The sequence below is a fragment of the Haliotis rufescens genome, unplaced genomic scaffold (genome assembly GCF_023055435.1).
Source record: "Haliotis rufescens isolate VD_foot unplaced genomic scaffold, xgHalRufe1.0.p SCAF_19, whole genome shotgun sequence".
NCBI classification, from domain to species: Eukaryota; Metazoa; Mollusca; class Gastropoda; order Lepetellida; family Haliotidae; genus Haliotis; species Haliotis rufescens.
This window is the reverse complement of record NW_025963879.1, coordinates 18,622,370-18,635,895: the sequence shown is the minus strand read 5'-3', so window position 1 is coordinate 18,635,895 and position 13,526 is coordinate 18,622,370. Positions and strand designations below refer to the sequence as shown.

Genomic DNA, 13,526 nt, shown 5'->3' with positions numbered 1-13,526 from the left:
CAATGCTCATTGTCTTAATCTCCATCACAAGGTGTATACTGCCGCTCCCACTCACCATTATTCTGTTGAGATTGTATCTCCGAGATCGGATGTCTTCCAAAAGAATCTCAAATGGCGTGAGCTCGAACTCATCCTGTGGCAGGACCACATGTTCGACTTTCTTTAACCGAACTCCATTACGGAGTTGTCGCATAATCTGCACCCACAGACGAGCCTGGAACACAATGGGGGGGAAGATGGAGTGCAAAATGATCACATCCAAACAATGTCTAACAATGTCTTAGCATTGTGCAAAGAGTATTATTAATCATATGGCTTCCAGTTGTATTGAAAGCTACATGTATTAATGGTGTCATGCTGTCCTAGAAGTTTAGCTTTCCGTGCCATGGTTTCCTGGGTGTTTAACTACTGATAGCATGGTGTCATAGGTATCTAGATATTTCCATCATAGGTGTAAAGCTATTGATGAGATAGTGTCAAAGGCATATCGCTGTTGGTGTCATAGGTGACTTAGGTTTCTGTGTCATGGTCTTAAAGTTGGTTGGTTGCTTGCTTGCTTTGTTGTTTAATGCCGCACTCAGCAATATTCCAGCTATATGACGGTGGTCTGTAAATAATCGAGTCTGGACCAGACAATCCAGTGATTGACATCATGAGCATAGATCCACGCAATTGGGATCGATGACATGCATCAACCAAGTCAGCGAGCCTGACCACCCAATACCGTTAGTCGCCTTTTACGACAAGCATAGTCACCTTGTATGGCAAGCATGGGATGCTGAAGACCTATTCTATTCTATCTTCACGGGCCCATGGTCTTAAAGGTGTCTAGCGAATGGTATAAGGGTGTTTTGGGTGTTTAGATCAGCTATTGATGATGTATGGTCCTACGTGTAGTGATACTTGTGGCATGGTCTCGTAAGTGTTTCACTATTCGTGTGATAGTTTTCTTGATGTCTAACTATTGGTGTCATGCTCTCCTAGGTGTCTAGCTATTGGTGTCATGCTCTCCTGAGTGTCTAGCTATTGGTGTCATGCTCTCCTAGGTGTCTAGCTATTGGTGTCATGCTCTCCAAGGTCTCTAGCTATTGGTGTCATGCTCTCCTAGGTGTCTAGCTATTGGTGTCATGCTCTCCTAGGTGTCTAGCTATTGGTATCAAGCTCCCCTAGGTGTCTAGCTATTGGTGTCATGCTCTCCTGAGTGTCTAGCTATTGGTGTCATGCTCTCTTAGGTGTCTAGCTATTGGTGTCATACTCTCCTGAGTGTCTAGCTATTGGTGTCATGCTCTCCTAGGTGTCTAGCTATTGGTGTCATGCTCTCCTGAGTGTCTAGCTATTGGCGTCATGCTCTCTTAGGTGTCTAGCTATTGGTGTCATGCTCTCCTAGGTGTCTAACTATTGGTGGCATGGTCTTCTGGGTGTCTAGCTATTTGGTGTCATGTTCTCCTACGTGTCGAGCTATTGGTGGTGTGGTGTCCCTTGCAATATAAGCCAAGGTGTCCTGGTATCCAATTACTGGTTACATGGTTTCTAAGGTGTCAATAGTTACATGGTGTCCTAATAGCCATTGTTTCAAGAAACATTGCTGCACAGATTAAAGTACTGACGTGGGGCTTCATGGTGCTGATGACACAGTGTCAAGGCACTTGTGAAACGGACTCTCATCACTGACATGCAGAGATTGCACATGTGAAACTATTAACCTCACACTGAAATAATGTATTGATTCTTAAAGGAAATAATGAACATACCAGCAATAGCCTCCCTGAGGGGCTGAAGGGGCTGAAGAGACTTCGGATCGTGGGAGGTGACCATGACAACAAACAACAGTACTCACCCAATCAGATCTCTGCAGTTCTTCAACAGTGTCGACATCAGGTGCTTCCTTCTTCTTAGCAAGGTTCTGTAAACAGGATATTTATTACCACATATAACAACACTGAATGTTTTAAATGTCTATAGAAAAATTAATTTTTAATTTACATGCCCTGCAAATGAATATTAAATTATGGGTTGGGGAGGGTAGTGTTTGTAGAGTAGGTATTGAAGGGCAGGATAGGAACAGCTTTTGTAGCATAAGGTCTTGTAGGGTAGGGTAGGGTAGGGTAGGGTAGAATAGAGTTTGGTGTAGGGAGGGTTGGGGAGGGTTGGGGTGGGGTGGAGTGAGGTGGAATGGGGGGGTTTGGTTTGGGTTTTTTTCTTTAATGGGTGGCGGGGGGGAGAGAGAGTTGGGGCAGGGCAGGGCAGGGCAGGGCAGGGCAGGGCAGGGCAGGGCAGGGCAGGGCAGGGCAGGGCAGGGCAGAGTTCAGGAGGAGGATGGGTGGGATGGGTAGACTCGGGTTGGTGGGATTGGAAAGGGTAGAGTTTCAATAAGGTGCTGTGTGCCAAAACTTTTAAGTTTACGAGCTTGAACTTGGCTCTTTGCATCATTTTTCTGTATATTTTAGTGTTACCATGTGCACTTTTATAAGCTGATCTTACCAGACTGAGCAGAATGTTACTAGACACGGGCTTCAGACTAGTGGCTAAAGTCATGGACTGATACAGTTTACCTAAGTCACTGTACACAACTGAAGAATATATGGAACGCGCACTTTCATGTGACATGAATTATGCCAAAGTTCTTGCTTGAAATTAAGTCTTTGGCAGAGATCTGTGTTTTCAAATTTTGCACTCATCACTTCTTTTTCATCCACGTAAAAGGATTCTTTACACAAATAATATCCGCAACACACATCAATGACAAGTTCTATTTGAATAAGATGGAGATTCAACTAAAAAAACATGATGTTGATTTCTTAAACAAATAAAGAGACAATTTCAGTCACATCTCTTGGGAGCCAGATTAAAAACAAATATTATACAACAAGGAAACGTCCACAAACATATTCGTACTCGGCGGCCAAATGCTCACACTGTCTGCACCTGAACTCTCACGTTCATGACAAACTCCTAAGAATAATTCCTCAAGTACAAACACACATATCTCTGCCTTGCTTAAAGTTTATAAGCAAGGATTAGCAGATTTCTTTAAGAATGTAGCACCTTCAAGCGATGCTTCAATCCATTGTCACATTGCTACGCGAGTTAAGATTCGAGTAAGCTCAACCAACAGCCATGAGAATCTCTCCTCCAAGTTGAGAAGAGTGCCAACATTGCGGTGATAACCTAAATGTCTCAAAGTGTCTCAGAGGACGGTTTTTCACGTACAACAACACAGCACGTGTTGGATGAGAGGTAAATGATTTGAGGAAGAATTTTCACTGCCTCTTTAGACAGCTACCAGAGTGCTGGAATCAGGATTTCTCAATGCACTACAAGGAAATTAGATGGCGTTCAGGAAATGTGAAACTAGTAATTTTTCTACTTTTTTCAACTAATTGCATGTCATGTTGATCATTTCAAAAATACATTATTTCGTTTGAATAACGTGTATAAAATCATTTTTATATTTTTTCTGTTTTGTATTTGTTTGAAAAAAATCACAACACAGAAGACCATGAGTACATTCAGACTTTAAAAATTGTGCTACTTCAAGCAAATAAAGAATGGCTTCTAGTACAGATTTCAAGATTTTATTCAAGCTTTGGACCTGGGTTTAATCAGCATTTGAGGTCACTAGCTATATAGGTAACAATACCTTGAGCCATCAATGTTTTTTCACATTATTGAAATACAACAGTTCACAATGTTTTCCAATGACAATAGTTTTGTCTCCTTTTTAAGATCTAAACATACAATTGCTTTAATTCCAATCACGAATGTTAATACTGCTGTCAGTTAGACCATAATTAGTTTTCTACAGTAAATCAAATTAATCTGTCTGCAAAGGTAATACAGAGAAAATTGGTCATTTACTGTTATGTTATGTTGAGTTTAAATAACAGATAAACACAAAATAAACACTAAATATGAATAATTACAAAATGAGGTAATGTTTTATAGAAAACACTAAAAGTACAAGCAAATTTTCACTCAACAGTTCCAGAAAAATATTACGTAAATATCATGTAAATATTTCTTTAAATAAAGAGTGAAATTTCAGCCCAGTACTTAAATTTCAGCTATTCTTGTAAAAGCTGCTTTTGAAAGGCAACACATTTTATATAAGACTTTGTTGTTTGTCATTCGAGGATCGCACAGCAGCTCCAAATCACATACAAAGTAGACACACCAGGTTTTTCTTTGAATGTTCTCAGCAGCATGACGACCAAGAACAACTAAAACAGCTTCAAGCTTGACATAATCCCTTGAAACAAATAATCACATTTTGAACTTCCAAGACGTAGTATTTAGCTTAGATTTGGCACTAGAGTAGATACATTTACAGTGAAACCATTGAGACATTTGCTTATCGAGCCGTTTCTTTGAAGAAACGTTACACAAGCAAACCTAACTAGCCAACAAGACTTGGAAATGATTGCTGATTTGAACAGGGCTTGTCACAATAGTGATTCCCATCTTGACAAATTCAGTCTCTGCGTTGTAAGAGGGCATGGCACGCTGGCATGTTTTGTTTAGTCATTGCAACACAATATTTACACGTTTTTAAAGAAAATCACCTTTTAAAAATATATATATATATTCTCCTCATATTGAAAAGAACATGGTCTTCGGAGAATTTGAGTGTTGTTTGCTTTAATCCATGTAATATATTTGAGTGAGTGTGTGAGTGAGTTGGGTTAAACGCCGCTTTTAACAGTATTCCAGTTATATCACAGCGTGTCAGCTTAATTTGGGAGGAAAGCCCGAAGTGATGCAGGTTTCAGACATTTACCACCTCAGTTAAACCCACGAGCACGGGTAAGGTGCTGACAAACCTAGAAACATAGGGGCGAACCGGGGAACCGGGATAATTTATTTGAAACATCTTCATCGTAACTGTTTGATTGGCATGCTAGAAGTTGGTGAGTAAATAAGAATATAGATGTACGTTTTCTTTTTCTCATCTTGGCATCTGTCCTTACAGTTAGCCTTGAACACTAGATCAAAGTTTAATTCTAATTTTTGTTAAATCTTAAAAATTGAAATATGTTTGTGCTGTGAATGAAGTCATCAGAAAGTCTCTTATTTATTCGTGAATTTTTTTGTTTGAGTAAAATGTAAATAGATCACTTTTTTAACATTTATCAAATTTACATGAAGCATTCATAAAAGCCTTCATTTTTTATCATGTCTCCCCCACAATGTAAGACATTTTCAAATATTAAGAAACATACATATTTTGGGAAGTTAACACAGAGTGTATATTTATGAGTATATATGCATGAATGAACCAAAAACCCATATAATTGTAAACAATTTCAGGAGGCAACAAAGTTTGAGAATGTGATGATTTTTAAAATATACTTTTATACTTTTTTGTAGCGTATGAAATATGGAAATAATATAAATGATAATACCTTCTGATCTGATGATATTTTATCGAGGAATGTGATGAGCTCTTGAGCCTCGGTGACCACTGCACGACACACAGCCTTGTAATGGTGGTGGGGGTCTTGCCGGGAAGACAGGTGACGAATGCAACACTGAAACAAACAAAGTATACATTTAAAGATTTTCTAAAAGCTGTTCAATAATTCTCTATTACCTTTCAAGAAAACAAAAACTTATTTAAGCTTGCATGGTGAGTTCCAATTCAAAAGGATATTCTGAAACTGACTATAGGTTGTTTCACTAGAGTTATTTCCCTTGGTCCATTCAAGCAAGGAATTTATCAAAACAATTCTGTCATTTGTAAAACGTGCGCATACAATGGTAGTGATATGAATGTATATATTTCAGCGTTAGAAATTGGCACTAGTCCTGTAGTCCTTGCCAAACTGCCCAATAGTTAAGGTATCATAAGGACTAGTACAATTTTGCCATTTTTAAGGGTTTTGCTGTATGTTATCATTGTAGGGACTAGTGGACAAAATATGTCAGTTTCTACCATTGATATTTATTCAAAATTAATATGTTAATTTTATTCTCACCATAGTAATCTGAGAGCAGAGCTCCAGATAAGCTTTTGGTGTTGTGGGTATTTTACTCATGCATTTTAAAATCATTGGGTATCAGTAATTCTATCTGGGTATTCAAATTTCTGTTACCCACTAGCTTTTACACATGTGGGTATTTCAGTTAAATATTTAAAAACACTATTCATCTAGTCCCTGCAAACTGGTGTCTCGTGGGTTCGAGAGCTTTATAGGACTCAAAAATACCACGATACTTCCACAAGAAAGTGTGATGGCAAATGATCATGATGTAACTGTCATCGTGGAATTTGGCAAGGTTGACGGAATGCCCGTTTATAAATTCAAAATGAGTTGCTGATTTGCTAATCGAATACGCAGGGTTACTTCACAATATTTTGATGATACGCACAAGTTTTATTTTTGTAGCCTATCTGTAATGTTCGTTGCGTATTTGATACGCTTGGATTTTATTTTACTGCAAATTTCTGCATTTCTGATGCATATTTTACGCAGATACGCAGCTTATCTGGAGCTCTGTGAGAGGAAGAAAACATGTCTTTCAAGACTGACTCATCTGAATAGCCACAACAATTTTTGCAAAAGTTACATATTTAACATAGTTTCTCGCCTGTCAATTTGACAGCATGTCCATATCTACTTGCAAAAATGTCAGATGTTGTTTATCAAAGGAACAACATTCTGAAAAATATGTTGAAATACACTTATGAATAAACTTCAAATTGGCATTGAAAAAGGTAGTTGATATTTAAAAACTACAACCTTCACTTTTTCATATTAAAATATCTCATAACAAACATACATCAGACAAAAGCATAATATATTTTCAAACTTTAAATATTTCATCATTCACATCAACACTCCCTTGGTATAAGTAAACAATTTTCCCATGACAAAGTCAATTAATGACACCAAAAATGATGACCGTTTCAAATGAAGATGCACAAAATCTTGACATGCCATTAAAATATTTTTCCCGGCGACAAATATCCCGCAAGTAAATGCAATCTTTACTGTCAAACATTCTGGGCAAACATGGGTCACAACGGCTGAGCGGCCACAGTTGACAAACACAAGTTGTCATCTGTACCCACACACAAAGGAGAAGGAAGAGTTACACTTATCAGAGAGTTGCTTTGTCAACAGCCTCACCCTCAAGTACTACTCAAGAGGGCAGAATTATTAATCGTATCACCTTGATGAGATGAACCATAAAAATCCTGTCCTTCTTACAAAACAAGTTCTATTGAACATGTACTTATTATCCTAAAATGGGATGTTAAGATTCTGTCATTCTTATACCCGACATGGGTACAATGTGTGAAGCCCATTTCTGGTGTCCCCCACCGTGATAATGCTGGAATATTGCTAAAAGTGGCGTAAAAATATACTCACTCACTGTCATTCTAACAAGCAAATTCTATTGAATTTGTAATTTTTTCACAAATGTCCATTCCTACAAGGGATAACTCTCAATAGATGGAAACTCTTTCACAAATATTATTCTTTGGATGCATTAAGTTAACAAATTGTCAAAAGATTTAATATAAGTTTTGAATCAGCTGTTGCCAGTAGTATGTAGACTTAGTACTATTGGTAGATCCAGATAAAGCTTTTGACAAATCTGGCTTAAAAATCACAATAAATTACATTTTTCCCAATCCACATATGACACTGCCTTTATAAGGAGTATTGACAGCCATTGATACAAGATGACTTCAGTCAATCAATTAGCTTTAGTTGGCAGGCCATACACCTGTCAGCACCAGGGTGAGTGAGTGAAGTTGTTTTTTTACGAACAGTATTGTCCTGGCATGTCACCGTAATGTTGGGGGAAGTTTTCACAATTTTACCCTAACCAATCAGTTCATTGTCTTGTTCATACTTAGCTGTCATTTTCACCTGTAATCCCCATTTAAGTTGACTGTCTATCGACCAACATGACCAGTGTTTGTTTTTTAATGCTGTTCTCAGAAATATTCCGGCAATATGATGCCTCGAAATAATCAAGTTTGGACTAGACAATCCAGTGATTGATATTATGAGCAACAAACCACGCCTTCAAGGAATGATGGCATGCTATCACCTATGTCACTGAGCCTAACCACCTGATCCATTAAGTTATGCAGGGGTCACAGGTGGCCCAGTCGTCTAAGGCGCCACGATTCGCTGTGCAGAGTTGCGTCCCTTGGGCACGCCAGAAACCTATGATTGTGGGTTCGAATCCCGGTTTGCCCCAATTATGTTTCTAGGTTTGTCAGCACCATACCCGTGCTCATGGGTTTCACCGAAGTGGTAAACATCTTAGACCTGCATCACTTCGGGCTTTCCTCCCACATTAAGCTGACACGCCGTGATATAACTGGAATAATGTTAAAAGCAGCGTTAAACCCAACTCACTCACTCACTCATTAAGTTATGCACTTCATTATTTCAAAAAGGTAGGTATTTATGCACATTGCTGGCAACATATTGCTGACCTACTTACTATACAGCCAAACTAAACATTGTCTCAGTGGAAATAAACATGCTTGAACATAACCTGCATATCATATGTCCAGGTTCCGATTGAGAGTCAGAGCCCTAATGTCATTGTAACTCATGCTTACCCAATAGGCCTGCAGAGTGAGCCTATTACAGAGTGCATTAGGGTGACGGTGAGGTGAGGGGAAATGGGGTTGAACAAGATTATTGCACTTATACAGAGAAGTGTGTGTGTGTGTGTGTGGCTGCTTGTACTAGTTCTGACTGATGCCGATTTGTAGTGCTAGACCACAGAGATACCATGCCGCAGTTTAACATGAATATCCCACACAGACACAGTATACTGACTCCGAGCCGACCAGTCCTAGATTTAGCTCCTTAATGCCGAGCACCAGGCAGGGTAACAACAAGTACCATCTTTTAACGTCTTTTGGTATGACACGGCCGGGGATCAATCCCCGGACTTTCTGTTCTCCGGGCGGACAATCTACCACTAGTCCACCTTCAAGCCAACACTGGAAAAATGATTCCATGTAGCACATGATTTGTTTAATTTTCCTGCGCAGTTCATCTGTCTTGTACTCTGAGCTCAGACCTGTGGGAGTCTGGGTAAGAATATAGGTCTCAAGCAGTCGATGCTTATCCTTGAGGCGACTAAACGGATTGGGTGGTCAGGCTTGGTGAATTTGTTGATTGCATGTCATTATATACCAACTGCATTGATCGATGCTCGTAGTGTCAATCACTGTTAAAGACTTGATTATTTACAGATCGCCGTCATATAGATGGAATATGACTGAGTTTGACGTTACACAACACACACCCATAAAGGGTTCCTCATCAATGGCATGAAATGTTTTCAGTTCCTAATCAAAAGAAGAGCTTGTTATCAGCTCTGGACCATTTATGAACTATTCATGTCGCTCCTCGAAGAGTAATTGAGTGAGTGAGTTGGGTTTTACCCCGCTTTTAACAGTATTCCAGTTATATCACGGTATGTCAGCTTAATGTGGGAGGAAAGCCCGAAGTGATGTAGGTCTCAGATGTTTACCACTTTGGTGAAACCCACGAGCACGGGTATGGTGCTGACAAACCTAGAAATATAATCAGGGCGAACAGGGATTCGAACCCACAATCATAGGTTTCTGGCATGCCCAAGGGACATAACTCTGCACAGCGAATCGCGGCGCCTTAGACCCCCTCGCTCCTCAAAGAATGACAGCAAAGAGTCTGTGACAAATCACAACTATTGGGTCTCTGGTATGATGAACATTTGTCTACCCCATTGGAAGTTTGATAAATACAAGTACTAATACTTGATTACATATACTGAAAAAAAGCTAGGGATTATGAATATTTTTGGATAAAAAAAAAAATTTGTAGTGAAGACGGAGCACACAATTTGATAAAAAATATCCCCCAAAATTATTCATGATCCCCAAATTTACTTCTTTGACCACCCGAAATTTTTAGTCGCCTCTCACAACAAGTATAGTCGCCTTTTTACAGCAAGCATTGGTTGCTGAAGACCTAATCTACCCAGGATCTTCACGGGTCGGCACAAACAAGAGCCACACGAGTCTAGACAGCTTATCATTAGCTATTGTAACAAATCTGAAATCACGGACTAATTAGGATACATTATCAAGAGCAGTGAGCACTTGACTGCATCAATTTGCATCGCAATTAAGATGGTGAGTCAGTGACAAAATGGCACATTGGAATTGTACTCTGTAACATATTTTTGTCAGTTTAAGGATAGCATAGTGGTTGAAGTGTCTGTTTGTCATGGGTTTGATGCATGACACTGGGAGAAACTTGAACTGAATATTGGTGATATGAAGCCACCCCATTCACTTGCTGCTAGTTGTACAGACAAACACTGTTGTGTCAAACTTTGATGTGTCAAACTTACTGTTGCCTTGAAGTAAAAGTTAGGTCCCTTATTCCTTATTTATTTACCATTTTCGGTTGTGTCCAACCTTGGATAAATCAAAGTATTTACGTAGGTGTGCCTTCAGCTTCGACACAACGGTGTTAGACTGTATATACATTTGGTCAGTACAACGTTTCTTTGGGCAATACGATCTGTGTGTGCTGGTAATGCAACATTCAGCAATAGACCATTTATATGACGGCAACCCGTAAATAATCAAACGGCGACTGAATGGATCGGGTGGTCCGACTCGGTGACTTAGTTGATTGCGTGTCATCTTACCCCAATCATTGATCACAATATCAATCACTGGATTGTCTGGCCCAGACTCGATTATTTCCAGGCCGTTGTCACAGAGCTGGACTATTGCTGAGTGCGGAGTTACACAACAAAAACACACATAAAAGCTGTGAACAACATTCACAATCTTTGTGGGAAGAAGGACACACAGAAAGTTACATAACAAAAGATTTTTTTACTATTTCTAACATGTTTTGAAACGATAATCTTTTTTGTCTGATTGAAATCAAGAAAGGTCAAAAGTTTGGTGAATCTGTGACATGCAGCGTGTGAACAGGGGGAAGAAGGGAAATGTATGACAAGCCAGCGGTACAATAAATCTGAAATGGGGCATAACGTTGCATTCAAGATGATTGCTCTTATAGCCATGTGCATGCACGTGTCTGTTGTAGGTCTGTTGTATGTCTGTTGTAGGTCTGTTGTAGGTCTGCTGTAGGTCTGCAGTAGGTCTGCTGTAGGTCTGCAGTAGGTCTGTTGTAGGTCGGTCGTATATAGGTCTGTTGTAGGTCTGTTGTATGTCTGTTGTAGGTCTGCTGTAGGTCTGCTGTAGATCTGTTGTATGTAGGTCTGTTGTAGGTCTGTTGTATGTCTGTTGTAGGTCTGCTGTAGATCTGTTGTATGTAGGTCTGTTGTAGGTCTGTTGTATGTAGGTCTGTTGTAGGTCTGCTGTAGGTCTGTTGTATGAAGGTCTGTTGTATGAAGGTCTGTTGTAGGTCTGCTGTAGGTCTTTTGTAGGTCTGTTTTATGTCTGCTGTAGGTCTGTTGTAGGTAGGTCTGTTGTATGTCTGTTGTATGTCTGTTGTATGTAGGTCTGTTGTAGGTCTGTTGTACATGTTGTAGGTCTGTTGTAGGTATATTATATGTCTGTTGTAGGTCTGTTGTAGGTCTGTTTTAGGTCTGTTGTATGTCTGTTGTAGGTCTGTTGTTGTAGGTCTGTTGTAGGTCTGCTTGAAGCAGTCCCGGCATATTCTGGTTTTATAGCGCTAGCCCACTGTCATATCATGCCACAGCTTCAACATGAATACCCCTCTCAGACACATTACAGTACCTCAAAGCTTACCAATCGTTGTTTTATCCCCTTAAAGCTCAGTGTCAGGCGGGGTAACAACAAGCAACTTCCATCCGAGACCACAGAGGTGATCACAATGAAAAGGTGGTCTCGGGGTGAATGTAGAGCATGCAACCCTTAAATCTGTATCCACAGTCGACCCACGTCATATCACAGCTTTGTACTTGCCAAGCAAGCCACACACCAATTAGAGCATGATACATGGCTGTTTTCAACCATCCCTCACTGACACAGTGCACGTAACAGCTATGCTTATATTACAACATATATGAGAAAGTTGGATCACGACACAACACCGTGGGATGGTCTACATTCGAGACAGATAATGATCTATGCAATTGTAACACACATTTTTGCAAGAAATACCTATTTGTTTTTTTCTTTAAGAAATATTGCCAGATCTACTCTGTAGACAATATGTTTTGTCAAATATCAATATATATATATAATTGTTATCATGTGTTGTATCTGAGACTTAACACATCAAACTTGTTTTATAAAATTAGATCAGACCAATATGTCTTTTTTATGGATAAATAATTCAAAAAGATGTTTATTAATTGAATACATGTATATGCTTTTTTGGAACATCTTTCTGCTTTATTTTATCTTAACATGTATATTAGAGTGTGTGTTTCAAATTAACCTTAAAAAATCAACCATAAAAACCTTTTTATATTTCACAGTAAATTTCAATTATATTTATTGATGACGCTTCACACTTAATAAATAGTTAATAAAACTTTTTTCAGATACATGTCATTCTAATCGTATATTTCATCAATACACATCAGGAAATGTACATGGAAAAAGGTAATAAAATCAGTCAGTGTCGTAGAGCATGACGAGTTTCGCACCTGTGCCAGGGGAAACAGCTGACTCCATGGCCAGGCTCACTAGTGACAGCCCGATGTGACATCTACGTTGATTTCAACCCCACCCTGTTCATAACAAGCCTGGAACAGCTTCCTACAACTTGACATGCATGTACATACCACAATTGATAGCAGTTACCCAATACCACTTAATAATTTATCTCACCTTTGTGAATTTTGCAGAGAAGGTTGTGAGGTTGTGAGAAATGTAAATAGATTTCCCAGGTGTAAAAAAAATAATTCAGATTCTCTTTCAACATGCCCTCATTTCTCGCCTGACTACATTCAGAATAAATATTGAGCATATTAGGGCTGGGACGAGTCCAAAATTACTACCCAGGTACCCACCCCCCTATTACCCGACCCTATACCCGGGTACCCACTGTAGGTCTCAGGAGATGTCTCAAAATGTCCGATTGGGAACATTTTGAGCATAGCCCTGGCAAAACGTATTTAGATATACATATTAAACTAGAATAGTGTTGGATAGAACACTAAAGTGTTTAAAAAATATAGTCTGTTTAAAAACTCGTTTATTTTGGCTTGAAAGATGTTGCAACTGGTCAAGCAGGTACACTCCCCTCTACCAGAGTTAGTGAGTTTGGTTTTACAACTTTTAACAAATATCCCAGGAACATCTCGGAAGGGGACATATGAAATGTGCTTTACAGAATTTACCCATGAGGTGAATCGACCCCGGGGGTCTGGCGTGACAAGCGAACGCTACCCCACCGCCCCCTCCCACCCACTGACAGGTAATACTATCATAGTGACATTGGGATAATTGTTTAAATGCCAGAATTGTTATATTCTTGTCTGTATCATGGGACTATGCAACACACTGCCACTTGGGAGGACAGGTAGAGCACAAGCTACAGGATACA

At 39.3% G+C, this 13,526-nt stretch overlaps 1 protein-coding gene across 7 annotated transcripts in view; it reads right to left on the bottom strand.

Annotated features, from left to right (window-relative positions):
* LOC124137530 (protein spire homolog 1-like) overlaps window positions 1–13,526 on the bottom strand; it is a 133,064-nt gene that overhangs the window by 41,007 nt on the left and 78,531 nt on the right. For all 7 annotated transcript variants that reach the window (XM_046503861.2, XM_046503862.2, XM_046503864.2 and 4 more), the window contains exons 4-6: window positions 5,403–5,528; window positions 1,838–1,903; window positions 56–214 (exon numbers count right to left, since the gene is read on the bottom strand). In XM_046503861.2, the coding sequence (XP_046359817.2) occupies window positions 56–214; window positions 1,838–1,903; window positions 5,403–5,528 (351 nt within the window). The remainder of the gene's footprint in view (window positions 1–55; window positions 215–1,837; window positions 1,904–5,402; window positions 5,529–13,526) is intronic.